General features: G+C 42.6%; 1 protein-coding gene across 4 annotated transcripts in view; it reads right to left on the minus strand.

The window, feature by feature from the left end:
* Window positions 1-293: 293 nt before the first annotated feature.
* Window positions 294-20279, minus strand: part of IL17REL (interleukin 17 receptor E like) — a 66178-nt gene continuing 46192 nt past the window's right edge. For all 4 annotated transcript variants that reach the window (XM_014573403.3, XM_075927972.1, XM_006122631.4 and 1 more), the window contains 7 exons: window positions 17399-17456; window positions 16868-17013; window positions 11831-11896; window positions 10041-10098; window positions 7608-7724; window positions 5678-5732; window positions 294-4859 (listed from right to left, as the gene is read on the minus strand). In XM_014573403.3, coding sequence (XP_014428889.2) covers window positions 4820-4859; window positions 5678-5732; window positions 7608-7724; window positions 10041-10098; window positions 11831-11896; window positions 16868-17013; window positions 17399-17456 — 540 coding nt within the window. In that variant the 3' untranslated portion in view covers window positions 294-4819. The remainder of the gene's footprint in view (window positions 4860-5677; window positions 5733-7607; window positions 7725-10040; window positions 10099-11830; window positions 11897-16867; window positions 17014-17398; window positions 17457-20279) is intronic.

Below are 20279 nucleotides of genomic sequence, written 5' to 3' on the forward strand. Positions count from 1 at the left end.
ATTGAGTTTAACAAAAACGTCACTCCCGCAAGTGATTGACCCTCTCCAACTGCAGATACTATATCTCCCCTGACGGGGTGACATACAGCTGCTGAACATGGTCACTTTAGTACAAGGGTGGGCAACCTAATGCAGCCCCTGACTTGCCTGGATCTGGCCCCTGAGGCTCAGGACCCCCCAGCACAGTGGAGCCTATGCTGGTGCTCCAGCCCCCCCACTGCCACACCTCAGGCTGGGCCCCTGCTGAGAGGGCCATGTCAGTGAGGTGTTTTTTTGTTGTTGGGTTTGCTTGGTTGTTTTTTTTTTTTTTTTTTGCTTTTCACTTGTCTGTGACCCCACAAACCCAAAAAGGTTCCCCACCCTATTCTAGTAGCTGGTCACCCAGCTCTAGTAGCAGCATGACAGCTGCTCTTCTGGTGCAATCTTCTCCCCCAGGCATTATAAGCTTGTCTACATGGCCCCACAGTGTGGACTGCGAGAGTGTGAACTGCAGTGTGCACTGAAGTGTAACACTGTAATTACCCCTCGTAGACTATGCTAGTACAAACTAAAAGTCACTTCATTTGCATACGTAGTCCTATTTATAGTCTGTTCTAGAAGGGTCTACATGAAGCAGTTAGCTCAACACTCACACCCCTTTAGTGCACATTTCAGGGCCATGTAGACAAGCCAGGTGTCTCAGCAACATGCATCTGGAATCAGCTGATAACAAGCTACTTGAAAAGTAAAATGCCTAAACATTTACTAACCAAGGAAAATAATAAAACAGCCAAGAACTTCATAGCCCCCTGCAGCTTGAGAGCACATGTAATGTGGATTTCCAAACTAATCTGCTCTCAATCTGCCCAGTCACAGTTCTTGTTCCCTGATCAGGTTTTTGTAGCAGCTGGAACATATCAGCTAAGCATCTTGGGAGCTCTTTCCTCTCCATAGGATTCCTTACCTCCAGCTGGTCCTAACTGAAAATGTTGCCTCCTCAGGCATTTCAGGTCTTGGGAAAAGAGGATCTAAAAGAACTTGAGTTAACCTAAGAAACAAAGACAAAAGCAAAGGAAAACTCCTGACTCTGTGCTAGAGTGAACAAACTAGAGAAAAGGAGAGACATCCATGCCCATCTCTTTCACAGCAGAAGTGGTTCCCAAAGCAGAAAAGGATCTCACTCCCAGAGTAGTGAAAAGAGAAAAGACTAGATTCTTTTCTTCCCCTTTAGGACCACTACTTTCAGAGTAGACAAGGAAGGGTGATCTAGTGTTTGGGACTTACTGTAGCCTTTGAGTTACTGAGGTTAAGGTCCCTGATCTGCCTCAGACTTCTTGTGTGATGTTGGACAAGTCATCGAAGGTCAGATTTTCAATATTTGGGTAGCTAAAGAAGCAAATAGTTTTGAAAAAGTGCCTAGAATTCATACTTCAGTGAAACACAACCTGAACAGTCACATCTCTTTCGGCTGACCTCCCTTTCATGTAGCAGTGGAAGCAAAATCTTTATGTAATGGGCACAATGAGCTAGTCTATAGGAATGATATGTGCAGAAAAAGAAAAAGAGAAGGCTCTTCCCAGAAGTAGCAAAATCAGCTGCTGTAGATTTTTCCAAACTCCAGGACTTCTTTGGATCTGGACCTTAAGTTGAACCCTTGGTGGCATGATGTGCCCCTGGAAATCTCCAGATTGCAAGAAGAGAGGATTATTCACCCTCTGCAGTAATTGAAGTTCTTCAAGATGGGTGTCCCTATAGGTGTTCCACCATAGATAGGGTGGAGCCCCCACAGGGACATCCTAGAAGAAGAGAGGGTTGCTCACTCTCTGCAGTTATTGAAGTTCTTTGAGATGGGGAGCACCCACAAAGACAGACTCGAAGAAGAACTCTTTCCTTTTTCACTGTAGCTGCTAATCACACATGGACAAAATCTTATATGCTAATCACACATTGCAGCAATAGGTACTTTGGCACCCAAGATAAGGGTAGGCAATAACATGGCAGCGGGAGCTGCCACCACTATATTAACCTGCATGGCCTACAGCTCCCGTTGTCCACAGATCACTGTTCATGGCCAATGGCAGCAGTGGGAAGTGGCACTGACTGGGATGCTGTTTCCTGCAGTTCCCATTGTCCAGGAACAGTGATCCACAGCCAATGGGAGCTGTGATCACTGGTACCTATGGCTGTGCAGGTAAACATAGCAGTGGGGGCCTTCCAGGAGCTAACTCCAGAGGAGCAGATCCAACCTGCGGACCAGCATTTGCACACCCCTGCTCTAACATCTCTATGGAGAATGTACCAAGTAGAATTTTTCAAAGACACATAGCTTAGCCAAATTGGTGCCACTTTTCCCAGAAATAGCAAAAGGCACATGCTCAACAATAGGGATGGTTAAACTGTGAAAAAGTGTATAGGCTGCAGAAAAGAGGGTATTAAATTGGGAAGTATGGGGCAAACTAAATGACAGGCATAGCCATCAACTTCCCCTTTCAGAAGCTAGCAGCCAGAGGCTACATTTTCTGTAGTTACACCCATAGAAATTCAACTTAATTTCATAGAATACAGTGCAGTTACAGCAGATTTGCATGCAGATTTGCATGAGAGCAATGGAATAAATGCCACCGCATTTACTCATATTGAGTAATCCCTACTCAATTTCAAATTGGGCAAGGGTGACAGAAGATAACCTACAATCTGACCCTAAGGTTTTATTGCGACAAAATGTAATCACCACCGGATGCATTTGAACCTAGGACCTCTGGAGCTTAGTATAGGAACCTCTACAGCTTGAGCTATAAAACCAGCTCTCTATCCAGCCTGTAGAGGTCTTTTGTTTTTATCTGTTGTTGTAAGTGGTCTAAGTGCCACTGTATGGGACGCTGAACCACACTAGGGCTATGTCTATACTGCGCCCGTTTGGCACAAGAAATATGCAAAGGATGCAAAGCATGGAATATTGCCATGCCTCATTTGCATAATTAATGAGGCTCTGTTTTTGCACAAAACCCCTCTTGTGCACAAGAGACTTTCTTCCTGAAAAAAATGCGGAAGAATAGCTCTTGCGCAAGAGGGGTTTTTTGGGTAAAAAGGAGCCATGTAGCCTCTTGTACAAAAACGGAGCCTCATTAATTATGCAAATGAGATGTGGCAATAGTCCACGCTTTGCCTCATTTGCATATTTTTTGCGCAAGAGGTTATAGTGTAGATATAGCTTAGGTGTGTAGGTTACAAAAGCACATTGGTCCCAGTCAATCCCTTCCTAGTGAACAGGTTCAGGCTTCAGGTAGGCATTCTCTGCTGGGGACAGATGAAGAAAATACTAGCCCACATCTCGCCATATCTGAGAAATGGGAGGAGCCAGGATTGAATCCATTATAAACAAAGATCTGTAAAATGTCAAAAGGGCACTATCCTACATTGATTCTCAGAAGTGTGAATAAGGCTCTAGTGTAAAGGAGCCATGTAAATTAACTAGTGCTTCGATCATAAATCTAAGTTCTAAGCTCCACATTTTTGGAGAGCTGAAGGGTTTAGAGAGGCTATCTGTGCACCTCTACTCTTTTGTCTCCAGTCCTGAAGAAGACAGGCCTTCCTACCCCCAGCCTCCTTGCCATCTCAGTAAAATGCACATTTGGTATAATAGGCGTTAACATCAAAAGAGCCAAGCATTATTTCTCCTCCCACAGGCGCCTAAGAAGCCATATGTTTCAGCTCTGCAAACATGTCTTCAACTGACATGCTGTTTTCATTTTTTTAAATTGCCCCTCAAGGATCCTAAAATAAACAGGCATGCAAATAGAAAATGTATTTTATTGATCAATCTCTGCCTCCCTCCCCTGCTCCCAGCCTCCCATAACCAATCCCACATGGGTTTCAGGCATCATCATGATTCATGTTCTAGTTAACTTCACTTCCTTACTACAAAAGGGGAATTAAGAATGTTTGAAAAGGAGTTTGGAGAGTTTTAAAAGAAATAAAACACAAACACTGAACATTTTGTATAGTATTTGGTATTATATTCAGTTGCAAGTATAAATACTGACATTATAATATAAGACAAAAACACGTTAGTCCATTATGTTGACAAAATGCTTTACATAATACCTATATTCCATGCAAGACAAAAGGGGTTTTCCAATTAACTAATGGGATTGAAGGAGGAACTAGTTCCCTTGAGAGAAAAGGCACATTGTCATTTTAATTTGAAATTATTTTACAAAACTATGAAGTTGTTTCAATTTTTCCAGAAAATAAAATACTAATGCTTTTGACTCAAAGAAATACAATACATCAAATACCGAATAGACTGACCTGAGAAGAATTTCAGGGTTATATGTCTGTCAATGGCAGAAATTGCTCCAGTATTGTAAAGATATCAGAAAGATTTCAGAAAATAAAGCTATAGTTCAGCTGGCCAGAGACAAATTAATTTATCAGTGTTTAGATAAAATCTCTTTCGTTCCATAACTCTTAGTTATTCAAGTTTATGGATTTAAAAGGAAGAAATCTTTAAATCTTGAAGTACCCATAATACAGCATCTGGGTTGTGAAACCTACCCACTACTGGCCTCTTAAATGCTCCATTTATTTCACAGGAAATTGTGTGCCAGATTCTCCACCCACATATGATAGTACCTCATTTGAAGATGTTAAAATGTTACACTCAGAACTTGTAAAGCCTTTTACACTTATGAATAGTCCTACCCAAGTCAATGGGGACTGATTGCACGAGAGAAAACTACTCGTGTGAGCAAGAATTTGCAAGTAACATGTAAAGTCAACCTGGAGAAGGATGTTGTGGATCTTGAAAGAGTTCTGCTAAATTCACAAGTCACCATCATCAATGCAGGGAAGGGGCACTCTTCACTCTAGTGGAGAAACTAAACAGGATAGGAGATTGGCATTTTACCCTCACTTGAAAAGTCTATTGCAACAGTACAGCATAGCATTTACACAGTTCTAAGCCCTTCTCAGCAACTCAGGGACTTGGCTTCTTACATCCACACAGTGCACAGGTGTCCAAATAAAATAAATTACTACACTTCAAACTAAGTGGCATCACATTCCTTGTGGGAAGGAAGTGATTGGCTTGGTGTGGGAATGGAAGTGCCCTCTCAGCTAAGCAGTTAACCCTCCACATAAAGTATTTGGGGGGGAGGCTACCACGAGGTTTAATTTTTCTTTTTCTCTTTTCAAGCTCTTCTCCTGTCCTCCTTTGCCTTCATCTTTGGGCTGGGCCTTTTCAGTTTGAGAGCTTGCAGTGCCCTCTCTCTCTCTGTTCACCTCGCCTGTTCTGGGGGCTGCTCCACAGCTTCCTTCTAGTCTTCTTATGGAGATATCTCCCTTTCCCTCTCTTTCTCTTCCTTTATTCATTCATTTATTGTCTCCTTTCCCAGCAGTGGTCTCAATCAGTTCTGACACCGTGAGCTGCAGGCAGGGATCCAAAGAGAAAGATGTGGCTGCAGCAAGGGCAAGAGTTCTATCAATGACAGAGAATGTCAGGACTACTTCCAGATGTAGGGAGATCTACAATGCTTACCCCAGGACAGATATAACAAAGCTTACGAAGCCCTTGCCTCTGCTCTATGCACAGAGGATTACAAGGCTTCTTCAGGACTTCTTCAGGACTGTCAATCCCACATCTCTCATGCACATTAAAAAACTGACATGTTGTACATTGAAGATAATTGTTGACTACCTCTGCCTTATGATCTGGGCTGGACTGCTGCCTCCATGTTTCTTTCTGTAAAAAACTGAGAAATAAATCATAATGTAAGATGATTTAACAGTAGCTGATTGGGAATATTCACACCCCCTAATTTGCTGGGGGAAAAAAATCAAACGGCAGCCAAAGGGAAAAGAAATGTAAATTAGAGAAGTTTTGCATCTTCGCTAATGCTTTTAAACATGAGGGTCTGACTGCCCATTTTCTTAAATTCTGTTGCTGAGTACAATTTTGAATGACGGATGAAAAATATACTGTACTAAATATGTCTTGAATATGGAAATGAATTAACCTTCATGAGCATGAACTAAATATATCTGTGATATAAGGGCTGGATATTATGTAAAAGTATTTAACTGGGAGAGTGGTGAAGCACTGAAATGGGTTGCTTAGGGAGGTGGTAGAATCTTCATCCCTAGAGATTTTTAAGGCCAGGCTTGACAAAGCCCTGGCTGGGCTGATTTAGTTGTGGCTTGTCCTGCTTTGCGCAGAGGATTAGACTAGATGACCTCCTGAGACACTTCTGAGCCTAGTGTTCTATAATGCTATGATTTTTTCCAATGTACCTTGCTGACAGAAATTAAGCATCCAATGACATCTCTAGGGATGGAGATTCTACCTCCTCCCTAGGCAACCCATTTCAGTGCTTCACCACCCTCCCAGTTAAATAGTTTTACCTAATATAAAATGTAGACCTTCCCCACTGCAACCTGAAATAATGTTAGGTTATTTCATTTTGAGAGGACTGATGCTACCCAACACTTTTACAGATGTCCGTGATAATTTTATTGTAAAGATGCATGTGGTAAATCTGGCATATAACTATAAAGATGATCTTTTTTCTTAATCCCATGTCAGAGCAAACAATGAAAAATCATTTACAAATATTTGCACAGTGATCTGATTGGGAAAGGATCAGAAAGTCATGCTAGCATCTTGAGCCACAAATTTTAAAAAAGCCCTGCAGTAGTTACCAGCTGGATGGGGCAGTATCAATGGGGTTAATTAATGGGGTTAACCCCACTCAATGAGCTGGGTTCATCAGGCCAGCATGAGAGTTCTCTCACATCGTCAAAATGTAGCTACACAAGTGCTCTGACAGCAGCACAGCTGCATCAGGCATGGCTGGGCCGCTGTAAGCTTTAAGTGTAGACATGGTCTTTGGCTATAAATTCTTTAGGGCAGGGATTGTCTGTTACACTGTATTTGCACAGTGCCTGGTGCAACGGGGTCTAATTTTGATTGATCCTTAGACACTGCCATAATAAACAATAATAAAATACTGATTAGCACGTTGCTCCACAAATAGTGCCATAGAAATCAATGGGGCTACACTTGGAGTAAGGTGCTATTCAAGGTGATTAAGAATATCAGAATCTTTCCAGGAGTGAATGAAGTCTAATTGTCCTGATGTTTTGCAGACATACACTTCTTGGTATGGACTTGGAAGGAGGTTTTGTTTCAACTAGCTGCTAGAGAGACTGCCTCCTTCTCCATAGAATACCCTGGCACCCATGACCATCTTGGACATTTCAGCTAGCAGTCCCCTTGTTTAGCAGGGGTTATCAGGAAGACATCGTCAGTTACAGGCTGCAAGCTTTGGCACTCATTTCTTCTCCTTTAGTCCTCATTTCTTCTCCTAGAGCCCAGATCTAGTGACCATCAGTTCCAAAACATGCCTATTCTCCCAGGGTTTTATCTTGAGCAGGAGCCCAGTGTGAATGATAATTTGGGTATCTAGGCCTGGATAATGGGGTAACGTTTGTTCTGGAGGCTAGGCAAGGCTTTTTACTATTCTTCCATCTTATGTGGTTATTTTTCATTTGTTTTTCAATATTGTATATTCCAGACTGTCAAGAAATTATGGACTGATTCTCCAATTACCATCCCCTTCACTATGTACCTGTTAACATTTTGTGTCCAAGGAGAGTCATCGTGGTCAGCAGGATTAAAATCATTGCTGTCAGTAATATGATCTTTAAGGAGTTTTCATCATCGTCTTCACTTGGGGAAGATAATGCTGGGGAAAATGTATTTGTTGTTATGGAAAATGCACATCTGAGAACAAAGAATTTCTAAATTGTGACTATCCACTAGAACTGTATCATTTGCTGCAGACCACAAAGTTCATTTTTTGAGGCCTCCAAACAAATAGCTGGAAATAGGAACTGCCATACTGGATCACAATGAGATCCATCAAGTCCAGTATCTTGCTTTTGAAATAGCCAGTGTCAGATACTTCAATGGGAGGTGAGAAAACCCTGCAGTAGGCAAATGTGGGATACTCAGCATCACATTTTCAATCTCATCTTGATCTCTCTCAGACTGTTTTAAGACCTAACACCCGCTATGAAGAATTAATTATAACTGGATATTCTCAATATCCTTATAAATGTCCAGACACATTCTTTTTTAATCTTGTTGAATCCTTTGAAACAAAAATATCCTGTGACAATTAATTCCATAGTTTAATCGCACTGGGGAAAGTGTTTCCTTTTATCAGTTTTTAATTCCCCACTTTTCAATTTAATTTCTCTTTGCTCTTATGTGATAAAAGACTGAATGAGCGGAATCTCCCAATCCACCTTTACTAACCATCATTATTTTATATGCTTTTATCACATCCTGGGCAGTTATATCCTGATAACCTCAGACAAAGTGCTGAATGTTTGTCAGTGTTTGACTTCATGTGGTATAGTATTTTTTAAAGAAAATGAATTACCAAATCCCATTCAAGCGCTCCCTCACAGCTTTGTCACAAGGCTAAAATTACAGGCTCTGACTTTGTAAGTAATAGACTTCATTAAGCATGTGAGAACTATGAAAGTACTTTTCCGGCATAAACAAAATTTGTACAAGGAATTATGTATCTAAAGCTACGCTTTCAAAGGATCTTATGAGCAGGTGATGTTCCCATCTATGTTTAACAGTCCCTATATGATGTCAACCCTCATCTCTGTCCTATGGTTTGATTTTATTAAAGCACGTGACTGAAAAGATGACAAAGTCTAGTGGAGCCTTCTTCTCAGTTTGACTGCTCCTCGAATTCTCAGGTCAGGGCTTCTCTTGTGACTCAGATCCAAAATTCCTGTGTTGGGGATGTCCCTTCAGAGAGCCCTGATCTCAAATCACTACTGTTCATTGCTAGGACATAAACTTACACACATTTAAGCCCATCCCTGTAGCTGAAAACTTTCTAAACCATTAATAAACTTATCCTGTCAACACCTCCATGAGACAGGGAACTGATATTATCCCCTTTGTACAAATGAGGAACTGAGGGACAGAGAGATTAAATGACATGGCCAGAATCACACAGAAAGTCCGTTTTGGGAATTTACCCTAGAAGGTTTACTGAATTTTAGTTCTATGTCTAGGGTACGTCTACACTGCACAGCTATTTCGGGATACTGGAGGTATCCCAAAATAGCTACTCTGCATCTACACAAGCTGCCCATTATTTCAAAATATCTTTCGAAATAATGAGCACTCTATTTTGCCATCCTGGTAAACCTCATTGCACAAGGGATAAGGGATAGCTTGAAATAGCATGTTATTTCAAAATTTGGTGCTATATAGACACGCCAAATTTCAAAATAAGCTATTTTGAAATAGATTCGAGATAAGATATGCAATTTGCGTATATCAAATTGCATATCTCATTTCAAGTTTAGACTGCTGTGTAGGCACACCCTTAGTCACAACATCATCCTTTCTCTTTCTTTACTCACGGAGTAAGTAGAGCAGGATTTGACCCTGAATTCTGCAACCCAGGTTATATTTAGACTGCAGGCTTCTTTTGGAAAAAGCTTTTCCGGAAGAGATCTTCCAAAAAAACTTCTTTCAAATGAGAGCGTCCACACTGCCAAAGTGCAACGAAAAAGCGATGTGCTTTTTCGAAAGATAGTGTCCAGATTGATTAGACACTATCTCACATTTTAGTTGTGATTACTGTGCATGGAATGGCCACCAGGGCACCCGTGCTTTTTCCTCGAGGCATCTTCTTTCGAAAGAAAACCCTTTTCCCCATCCACACATGCCTTTTTCCGAAAGAGCTCTTTCGGAAAAGGCATTCTTCCTCGTAGCAAGAGTATTACCACTATCGGAAAAACCCTTCTGTTCTTTCCTTTTTTTCAAAAGAACACGATTGCAGTGTGGATGTAACTGAAGATTTTTTTGAAAAACAGCTGTTTTTCCAAAAAAAAACCCTCTGTAGTGTAGACATAGCCCAAGAAGGACAAGTACTGTTGTGTTAGTGCCAGGACACTGTGATTCTGGTGCCAAACCCATCTCTATTTCAATAGCTAATCTTCCATGTGACATTATTAGTACTTACTGCATTTGATATCGCAGATCTGCAGTGGAACAGAATAATCTACATCTGTCCTCCAGCCCTTTTAAATGAAAGAAAAAGTGGTTATTTCCCTCTTAACGATATTGTTAATGATAATTTGTTTTGGCAAAATAAACAGCTTTTTGGTTTATTGAAAACCAAAGCATTGTTCAGTGGTTTAGTGTATAGTAGGGCTGTCAAGCAATTACAAAATTTAATTGCGATTAATCACACTTGTTTCAAAGGGGCAGTGGAACCCGGGGTCAGCTGGGGAGTCCCCAGCTGACCCTGGCTTCACGGCAGCTGCCCCTTTGAAATGCCAGAGATGGCGTTTTAAAGGAGCAACCGCCCCACAGCCGAGCCGCAGATCAGCTCTGCAGTGGCTGCCCCCTTAAAACACCATCTCTGGCATTTCAAAGGGGCAGTTGCCATGGAGCCCGGGATCAACTGCAGACTGTCCAGCTGATCCCGGGTTCCCAGCAGCATTTCCCCAGAATCCGGGATCAACTGGGGAGTCCCCACCTGACCCCGGTTCCGTGCAGCAGTTCCCCAGAGTCCCCAGCTGATCCCAGGCTCCACTCACTGCCCCTTTGAAACTCACAGAGATGGAGTCCATGTGTTTCAAAGGGGCAGTGGAGCCCAGAGTCAGCTGGGGACTCCCCAGCTGATCCCGGGCTCTGCATTGCATTGCCCCTTTGAAGTGCAGGAGCAGCACTTCAAAGGGGCAGTGCAGCACTAAGGTCTGCGATTAACGCATTAAAAAAAATGTGTTAACCTGCCCTGCGTTAATTACAGGCATTAACACAAGCAAATTGACAGTCCTTGCTTATACTCGTGTCACTCTTTGTTACTTTAAGGTTATAGGAGACATAGCTACTAGGGAATTTTCTGTCAGAATGATTTGCTGGTGCATAATGCCTCATTTGCAAAATTGAAAATGTTACAAGAAAATAAGGGTTCTCTGGCTGCCTTTCCAGATGACTCTTGTCACTTTCAGTTTCTGACTATAGGCAGAAAGCAACAATTGTGCGCCAGGTCTGTGGCCAGAACATTGGAGCGCAGCACCTTCCCTCTTCCCCCCAGGATGATTTCTTTTTAAAAAAATGTGATTGTTTTTCTTTTATTTTACAAAGTGCCCAGCATACTTTTGGCTGCTATAAAATAACAATAAAAATATTCCTTAAGTTTCTGATGCAAATACTCTCACAAAGCACATGTAACACTCCTTTCCATGTGGAATCAACTCTTTGCATTTCACATTTATTTTCTATAAAGAATTGTACAGCTATGTGCTGACATTTCTGTACACTATTTGCCCAGCTCTGTTTTCAGTAATGGTCATTAAAATATGTATCGGTCAGCTATTAAGCTTCATGTCTCCTTGTTTACTACTGCATATATATGCCTGAATGTGCTCTTATTTTCTGCTAAGCGCTTAGACTTGTTTTTCAGAAAATGTTAGTACATTTATGTGTCTCTTCCTTTTGCCCTTCTATCATCTTTTCATTATAAAAGGTTAGAAGGAGGGATTAATTTAACAACCTTAGAAGTCCACTGTTTGCCATCTACAAAAATAAGAGCTCAAGAATGTGTCTCTACCTAAAACAATGACTACAAGTTCAGCAAGGGACAAGCAGCATATTCAAGCTATTAATAATGCTCTTTGCAACCTCGAACTGCATCATGATCACATTTGGCTGGGAGGAGGCAGCTGTGACACTGCCCGCAGGTTCTTATTTCACACCAGTTTGTTTATTTAGTACAGAGTCTATCTGCAAATCAGTAGAGCCTACCTGAATGCAAAGTTCTGAGCCACATATTTCACCTGAAATATTGACATTTGTGATATGAGAGTCACCCTGGTGAAAACAAAGAGGAAAGTTGTTAACTCCATAGCTCCTGGACAAACAAAATACCGTGTCTCCCTCCAGCTTTTTGTTCTTTTGTCACAGTAATGTTATGAATTTGATCACCTTAAAAATTATGGCAGATTATTTTCATTACTGAAAATTCTTGTCTTTTTAAATACTTCTCCTCCTGTCCCTTTCCTCTGGCCACAGTGCAGCTGATTTGATTCTGTTGCACAATTTGGGGAACCCATGAAGAGGGCCCGTTATGGAGCACATTATGGAGCACAGTGCAGGGTCTAAGTGCAGAAAGTGGATTTGGGGGTGGACCAGGAAGGGAGACTGGTTAATGAGCCACTTTCCATTCCCCCACCCTCCCCACTCTCAAAATGGGAGGATACCAGTCATGGAGGCTGCTTCGATTCCACAGTCTAGCTAGGCCAGAGGGGAGAACCATCTGTGCTTCAGATCCCCCCACTGCACAGTCAGCTACTCAGTCTGTGCTTTAAGAACAGCATTACCCTGAGGATAAAGTGACCCTAAAAACTGTTCTACTGCCTAAAATGTTATTTGGGGCTTGTGCTCAAAAAGACAACTGACTTTCTTTCTCTGGGAACTATGGACTCTGTACGGCTGTCCTTCCTCAGGCAAGACCACTATTGAGCACAGACATAACCTAGATAAATGTGGCCTTAATCCAACACTTTTGTGAAGACCTTACTATTGAGGCTATGAACAATTGTTTAGGGAAACAATGGCTCAGAGTTAAGTCATCATGGTACCCTGGTGGAAATTGCTCATGTTCTTGGGGCAAGGACGTGTGTGATCTACGTGAGGTTCCATTATGTCATCACTAAGGTCTAAAGAGAACATATCAAGCTGTGCTACAGGACTATGGAAACAATGGACATTTCTAAACAAACTGGTCCTGGGTGTGAAACATCCAGTTTCACAATAATATCTGGCTCTGGTCCAATACTACTTAATCATTCCTCTTACTCATGAATTTTTAACCATCTAAACCAGTGTTGCTCAAAGTATTCTATGGGCCTGCTTTGGGAAAGCTGCTAGTGGTCCCATGCTGTTTTATTTACCTAAAGGGTCCACAGCCACAGACCCTCATGGTGCCCATTGGCTCCGGCTCGTCATTTCCAGCCAAGAGGAGCTGCGGAAAGCAGGAGCCCAGGCCACAGCATTTCCTGATGTTCCCCTTGGCTGGAAATGTCAAACAAGAGCCAATGGGAGCCCCAAGGCTCTGTGGCTATGGGTCCTTTAGGTAAACAAAGTGGCGTGAGCCCGCTACCAGCTTTCCCAAAGCAGTCCCATGGAACACTTTCAGCAACACTGATCTAAACTCTGGAGGCCATTAAAACTAGTAAGTCTGATTCCTGCTGTCCTTGTTCAGGCAAAAATCCCACTGAAGTCAAGTGGTCTCCTGCAGGTAGTGCTTATTTATTCTTCTGCTTTACAAACCTCAAACCAGCCTTTTCAGCTATTCCATGTAGCTCAAATACATTAGCTATATTAGAAACCATGACAAAAAATACATTCAAAGAATGCTATTTCAGTAGTGAAGTCAAACCCACAAAATTAGGAAAAGCCAGCTTCATGTTTGACTGCACAACCTTAATTCTGCCACCCTCGTGGTTCCATCCTGGGCACTGAATGAGTCAGAGATCATGCAGAAAAAACAGTACATCAGCATGTAATTACAGACTGTGTCATAAAATGCTTAGACACATGGGGGACAAATTAAAATTACACAGCCACTGCTAATCGGGTATTTCCCAACTTTTAAGAGCTTGACTTGACAAGAACAATCCAAATAACATTCTCTTACCACAGGTTTTAAAATGTAATTGTAGCGTTTCCTACCCGAGATGGGTAAAACCAAATTTGAGTGTGTATGTGACCAGAGAACACTGAACAGTTCACACCTGCTGCACAAACTTCTATGATTCAGGCCACAGTACTAATTGCAGTGGTTGGGGACAGAAGCAAGCTGTTATCCCCGAGGAGGAAATGGAATGCTGAGTTATGTGGCTGGTTAGTGGGAAAGGGAAGAACCTCAGCTAATTCTCTTTACACATGTGCACGTGCATACACACGCGCGCACACACACACACACACACACATGCATATACACATCTTTGGGAGCTGTAGGAACTTCATCCCCCCCCCCCCCCCATGTGATGCTCCAGAGATGAATGGGACACTGGGTCCAGGCCTGGGAACCTGGCCTCACGCTCTTCTTCTTTCTCGTCTATTCTCCAAGGAGTTGGGCAGGATTGATCCCAATGTAGCTCACCAGAGGAGCAAAGATGGGCCTCCGGGTCCCAGGGAAGCCCAGCCAGATTTCCAAGTAGTTCCCCCAGAGATGGTGCCCAGATCAGAGCAGCTTTCTCCACTCCCCTCCCAAATATCTGCTCTCAGGACAGAGTCTGCATTTGATGCTGCATCATGAGGCCAGCTGTAGAATGTCTGTGTTTAGTTGTTATTTTGTTATGCTTCCAAACCCTTCCGAGAGATTGTAAGTGAGGGTACATCTGCACTACAGTGTTATTTCGAAATATCTAATTGCGAAATAGTTAATTTGAAATAAGCTATTTCAAAATAACGCACCTACACACAAAATGCATTTCGAAATAGTATTTTGCAATTTTGAAATAGCATGTCCACACGGAGGGTACTTCTAGACTACATGGCTCCGTCGATGGAGCCATGTAGATTAATGTACTCGAAAAAGGGAAATGAAGTGGTGATTTAAATAATCTCTGCTTCATTTACATCAAAATGGCTGCCACGCTATGCCGATCAGCTGTTTGGTGGCACCGCACAGTAGTCTGGACGCTCTATGGTTGACAAGGGAAGCCCTTGTAGACCACCCCAGTAAACTTTATTCCACGAGGCACAACGGGGCGGTTGACAAGGGCTTCCCTTGTTGACTGCGGAGCATCCAGACTACTGCGCTGCACCACCAAACAGCTGATCGGCACAGCACAGCAGCCATTTTGATGTAAATGAAGCAGCGATTATTTAAATAATAGCCAAGGGCATTCTCCCTGCAGAATAACAAAGGCCTGCTAGAAATGAAGGTGATGAGAGCTTCTCTAACAAAGGTCACAGGAATCCTTTACAACAAAAAGTGACAGGAAATTTAAATGTAGAGATTGCTACCAGCTTCCCAAGAACAATACAGATGCCAAGTGCATCCAGGACCATAGCTTAAATACTTGGATAGGAGCCTTACTAACATAATAATAAAATGATGGACTTTAGATAACACAAATTTTACTGCTAAAGAGAATATTTTCTTACTTGAATATAGCCAGATACTAATGTGAAACTAGACATTCCACAGAAAGCAGGTTAAGAAACCTTCATTGAGGGCTCTACTCTGGTGGGAATATGAGTAAACTACATGGAGTGCCTGTCACAAGACCATGAGCAAATTTCCATTAGTCTGCTGATGAATAAAGAACAAGCTATCATTTCCATAACCACAAACAATGACACAATAATTGACCGTAACATGTTAAGAAATACAGCTAGTCAAGAATTTTCTGACAAAATGTTTTTTCCACTGGAAAATGTTGATTTGTCAAAATGTTTTGCAGAAACTTTCTGTTTTCAGAAAACTTCCACCAACACCTGCCAGGTTTTTTGGATTGCATGGTAAGCTGCTATGGAGCTGGGAGCCTGGAAACTCTGGGAACCAGCTGCAGTGTTGCTATACCCTCAGGTCTAGGCTTATGTTCTGTGGGATTCTCAGGACTACCAGGATCTCCATTCCAGGAGCTAGAGGCAGCCCAGGGAATCCTCGGGAATCAGGGACAATCCGGGGAATCAGAAACAACCACTCAATTTTGTTTAAGAAAAACTGAATAGAAACCTTTCAGATTTCTAAATGAAACTGTTCAGAATTTCCTTTCTTCTGGAAATTTCAAATTCTCTCATTTTTATTCCAAACCATTTTCAATATGTCAGAATACCCCATAGAACAGAAACTCCAAGTTGCAGTCAGCTCTATTAAAATACTGTTGGCTTGATGACATTCCCACAGTTTCCTCTCACTGTACTTGTATAATATGCACTGCATAAGTCTCAGTGACACTAAGGCACCTTTACACCAAACTGTCAGAGAAAGGGGCCTTAACTTTGGCGTGAGCATAATATTTGTCCTTTTTACATTTCCTTTATACACGTGTAAAGGTGTATTAGAGTAACTGAGAATCAGTCCCACAGTGCTTGCTAAATAAGGCTCAGAAAGTCCCATGGTTTCCATTATTTTTTAGCTGGATATACGCCCAAATTCACATAGGGCTGGCTCGGATATCAGACACAGCAAGACACCACAACTTCCCCTTCCCTGGGGGACCTACAACTGTTCAACACTGCCCAAGAAATTGCCCACACTGTCAATTGGGGTTCAAGACTAGGTTGTACAGTGGTACTGCCTCCACAAGGCAGTCTGTTCCCTCAGGTGTCTTGTGAAATGTCCGATCTAGCAAAGCATAAAGCTGTCCTCCCTACCAGCAACCTCAAGGGAGATCAGATGTGGTATCCACTGTATGGCCCTGTGAGTGAGTCCCCTGTAGCACAGTGAATCAAGCTAGCACAGGCAGATACAGTTCTGACACTTCCCTGCACTAGTGGTAATCAAGTGGGCCCATGAAATACACATGTTTATAAATAAAAAACCAAAAATACGACATTAGAAGAACACTCAGGCTGCAAAATCAAGCACTCAAAACTCACGCTGGCGTGACTCACTTAACTTCAGTGGCATTACTCCTGTCTTACATCAGGGTAAGATTAGAACCAGGACTAAATGCTCTAATTATGGATATTGCTCCAAAGCGTGTATGTCCGGCTTTTGCTAGTTTTGTCCAGGCATCAGAGCAAAGGATGGCAATAAATTCAAATTAAACATGCTAAAGCTGCCTGATTGATAGCTGTTTCTGAGAAATAAAGCATACGAACCGCTGAGACTGAGTGGTGTGTTCCAACAGAGTTACATGAAGACATCTGTGTCTTGTTACACACCAATGCTGAAAATTGTGCCATAGTTTGTGAGGTGAAAGAGATTTGTATCTTTTCTGCCCTGGCAGCAATTCCCATCTTCCAAGCTGAAATTGGGGAGAAAGGCTCTTTATTTTAAATGCAATCACTTGTATAATGAATAATATATGAAATACTATGGCAGTAGATACCATGCTGCGCTAAAATAAAACCATTTTTATCAGTTTGAATACAGTCAGCTGTCATATCAAGTACTATCTTGATTTTAACAGGCTATTATTTATCTTTACAAATACTTGATTTACTGTGGGAGTTTACAAATGGAAAAACTGCACTCTTAAATATTATCGATGCAATTCAGAAGATATGAAATAACCAACAAGATTTACTTGAGGAGAAAGGTTGTAGTTGAGTGGTTAATTTAATATAATTATTAATTTATTAGTATTATTAATTTAATGTTATTATAATTTAATAAAATACATTGTTTACCTGGAAACGTTCCATGAGCAAAGGGGCATCTAACCCAAGAGCCTTGCTTGGTTGTAAACTGAAAATAAAGACAGTTGTTAGGAGAACTGAATTTTGCTGTTTGAATTAGTGACTACAAATCTAACTACAGCCAGTTTCTGTATTCCAGAAAGCAGCAAAAGAACTATTCACAACTTGCCTCCCCTGTTCTGTTAAGCACTGAGGCCTCTTTTCTGCAGACATTTATGCATGTGCTTAACTTTACATTCCCCTGGAGTCCCTCTGACTTTGAAAAAACCAGCTGCTTAATAACACAAAAAAGAATAATAATTAGTCAAATATTGATTTAATTGGCTATTTTACCTGAATAACAGTAGCAACGGTTTGGTTCATGGATGCATAGCACAAATATTCAAAGAATTTACCATTGATTAGTAATATGCATAAAGTTAAGCACATGATAAGTGCTTGCAGCACGGGAGGCTAAAATGTTCTATTCTGCTTTTCTGCTTTATCAGTTTAAAGCTGTACACTAACCACTGCTATCTCTTAGGGTATGTCTACCCAGCAAAGTTATTTCAAAAGAACAGCCCTTATTTCGAAATAACTTTCCTAGCATCTACACAGCCAAACCGCTATTTCAAAATAAATTCAAAATAGCGGAGTGCTTATTTCGAATTCAATAAACCTCATTCTACAAGGAATAACACCAAATTTGAAATAGCTATTTCAAAATAAGTGCAGTGTAGACACTTATATCAAAATAGGGGGCCTCCAGCCTTCCCAGGATGCCCTGGTGGCCACTCCAGCTTCAACCAAGAACACTCCTCTTCCTCCCCCACTCCCCAGAGCCCTTAAAGGGGTAGACTGTGGCCACAGTGCCTGTGCCAGCTCCAAGCCTCCCAGCCCAGAGCCAGCAGTCACTGCCCCTGACCCAGTGGCCCCAAAGCATGAGTCAGCGAGATACTGGCAGCCAGCCCTCCACCGCTCCCTAGTAGCAGTCTGCCAGCTCCCAGGAGCCTGCCAGGGCCTGGAGAAGGTGGGCACCTTCATGGTCCAGGGTGGAGATCATGGAATTTATTCAGATTGGGGAGATGCCCCCAACATCCATGATTTCCACACTAGGTGGAGGAACGCGGCCGTCTATGGCAGGATAGCTGCCAGCCTGGCCACAAATGGTCACATGCGAACCCAGGAGCAGGTCTGCATGAAAATCAAGTTGGTCCGGCGAGACCCCCAACCCTGAGCCCTGAACTTCCCCTCCCCCTTCTTCCCCTTGCTTCCCCCTTCCAGCTCCCTCTTCCCAGGTTTCCTCCTATCCTCTCCCATCTCTATTCTCCCCTCTCCCGCCTCCTTTCCCCAGTCTCACCAGAGTTTCATTCCAGCCCCCAGTTTTGTTAAATAAAGAGAGTTTGTGTTCATGAAAATACATGTATTTTATCTGACATCAGGAAGGGAGGCTAGGGAGGAGTAAGTGGAAGTACGTGAGGGAGGAATGAGGCAAAAGCCCCCAGTGGGGCAGACCAGGGAGGCTCTTAGTGCTCCTCAGGGTGGAAGCTCTCCCGCAGGGCCTCCTGGATACTGACAGCCCCCCAATGGACCTTCCAGACGGCAGAAAGTGCAGCCAGGCTCACAGCAACATGTCCAAGAGAAGCGCCAGAGTGCCCAGGGGCAGCTCTCGCTCCATGTTGCAGAGTGCTGTGGTGTCCTGAGTGAGGGTAACCAGAGCACTGAGACACAAAATGCTTTGCTGTCCCTCATCAAAGTAGGCAAGCAAGCAGGGAAACCTGAGAACTGTCTGTCCGGGGGCGGGTGGAGGACTCCTTTAAGCACAGACCTCAGTTAGCCTCAGGCAGCAGCCCCACACAGTAACTCCTGGTTCCAGCCAGCCTTAATGTGAGTCAGAGTCCATTCACTGTGGCAGTGCTATTTCAAAATAGTAAAATGCTATTTTGAAATGCATTTTGTGTGTAGATGCATTATTTCAAAATATCTTATTTTGAAATAACTATTTCGAAATAAGATTGTGACGGACACCCCCCTCCCCCATGCTTTATGAAGTGGACTCATGGACATGAATATACATAACTCAAAGGTGGTTTGAGCGAATTATTTCATGTAACCCATTGAGCTTCATGTCATGATCTGCTGGTTCTGTTTGTTTTACTCTGTTGTATGTATCATTTGTGTGTGTGAAATTAGGCACATGGAGTGGGGAATACTTTGTGAGTTTCAAATGTGTGAATGGGAGACATGGAGGGTATTACCTGCAATTTCTAGATGAGCCACTGTTAAATAATCTTTTGTCCTTAAGTCTGAGCAGTGGTTGGAAGGGAGAGGCCTCAACTCCTTAACAAAAGGAATAGGAAAGGAGAGGACTGGGTCTTTTGGCTGGGCTGCACCTGAAGGAAGGAGCCTGAGACCCCAGGGTGGGGAAGAGAGCCCTGGTTTAGAGTGGCAGCTGGAAAGGGGGTTTTAGAGTGAGTTTGATTAAGTTTGCACTGAGGTTTCAGTGGAGAATTAGCCAAGCAGTTTTGTTTCTTTTGATTTGTAACCTACTTTGCTCTACCTGTTTTCACTTACTACTACTTAAATCCTGTTGCTTTAACTTAATAAGACCATTTTGATTTTCTATCAAACCCAGTGTAAGTGATTGTTACCGGGAGGTTGGGGGGTGTGCAACCAGCATGCACATTCCCCCTCTTTCATTGTTAAAGGGGGCTTACCTAATTCTTTGGGGTTTGATCCTATCTGGGGAGTGATATCCCAGGAGACTGGGCCCTAAACTGCACTCTTCTTGGACCTGAAGTGATTCGGTGTCTGTACTGCTTCTCGGTGGGGGCAAGGACCTCAGCTCGGGGCCTTGGCTGGGGAAGAGCAGCGGACTGGCCCAGCAGGACTG

Source organism: Pelodiscus sinensis, chromosome 1 (genome assembly GCF_049634645.1).
Source record: "Pelodiscus sinensis isolate JC-2024 chromosome 1, ASM4963464v1, whole genome shotgun sequence".
Lineage (NCBI taxonomy): Eukaryota > Metazoa > Chordata > Testudines > Trionychidae > Pelodiscus > Pelodiscus sinensis.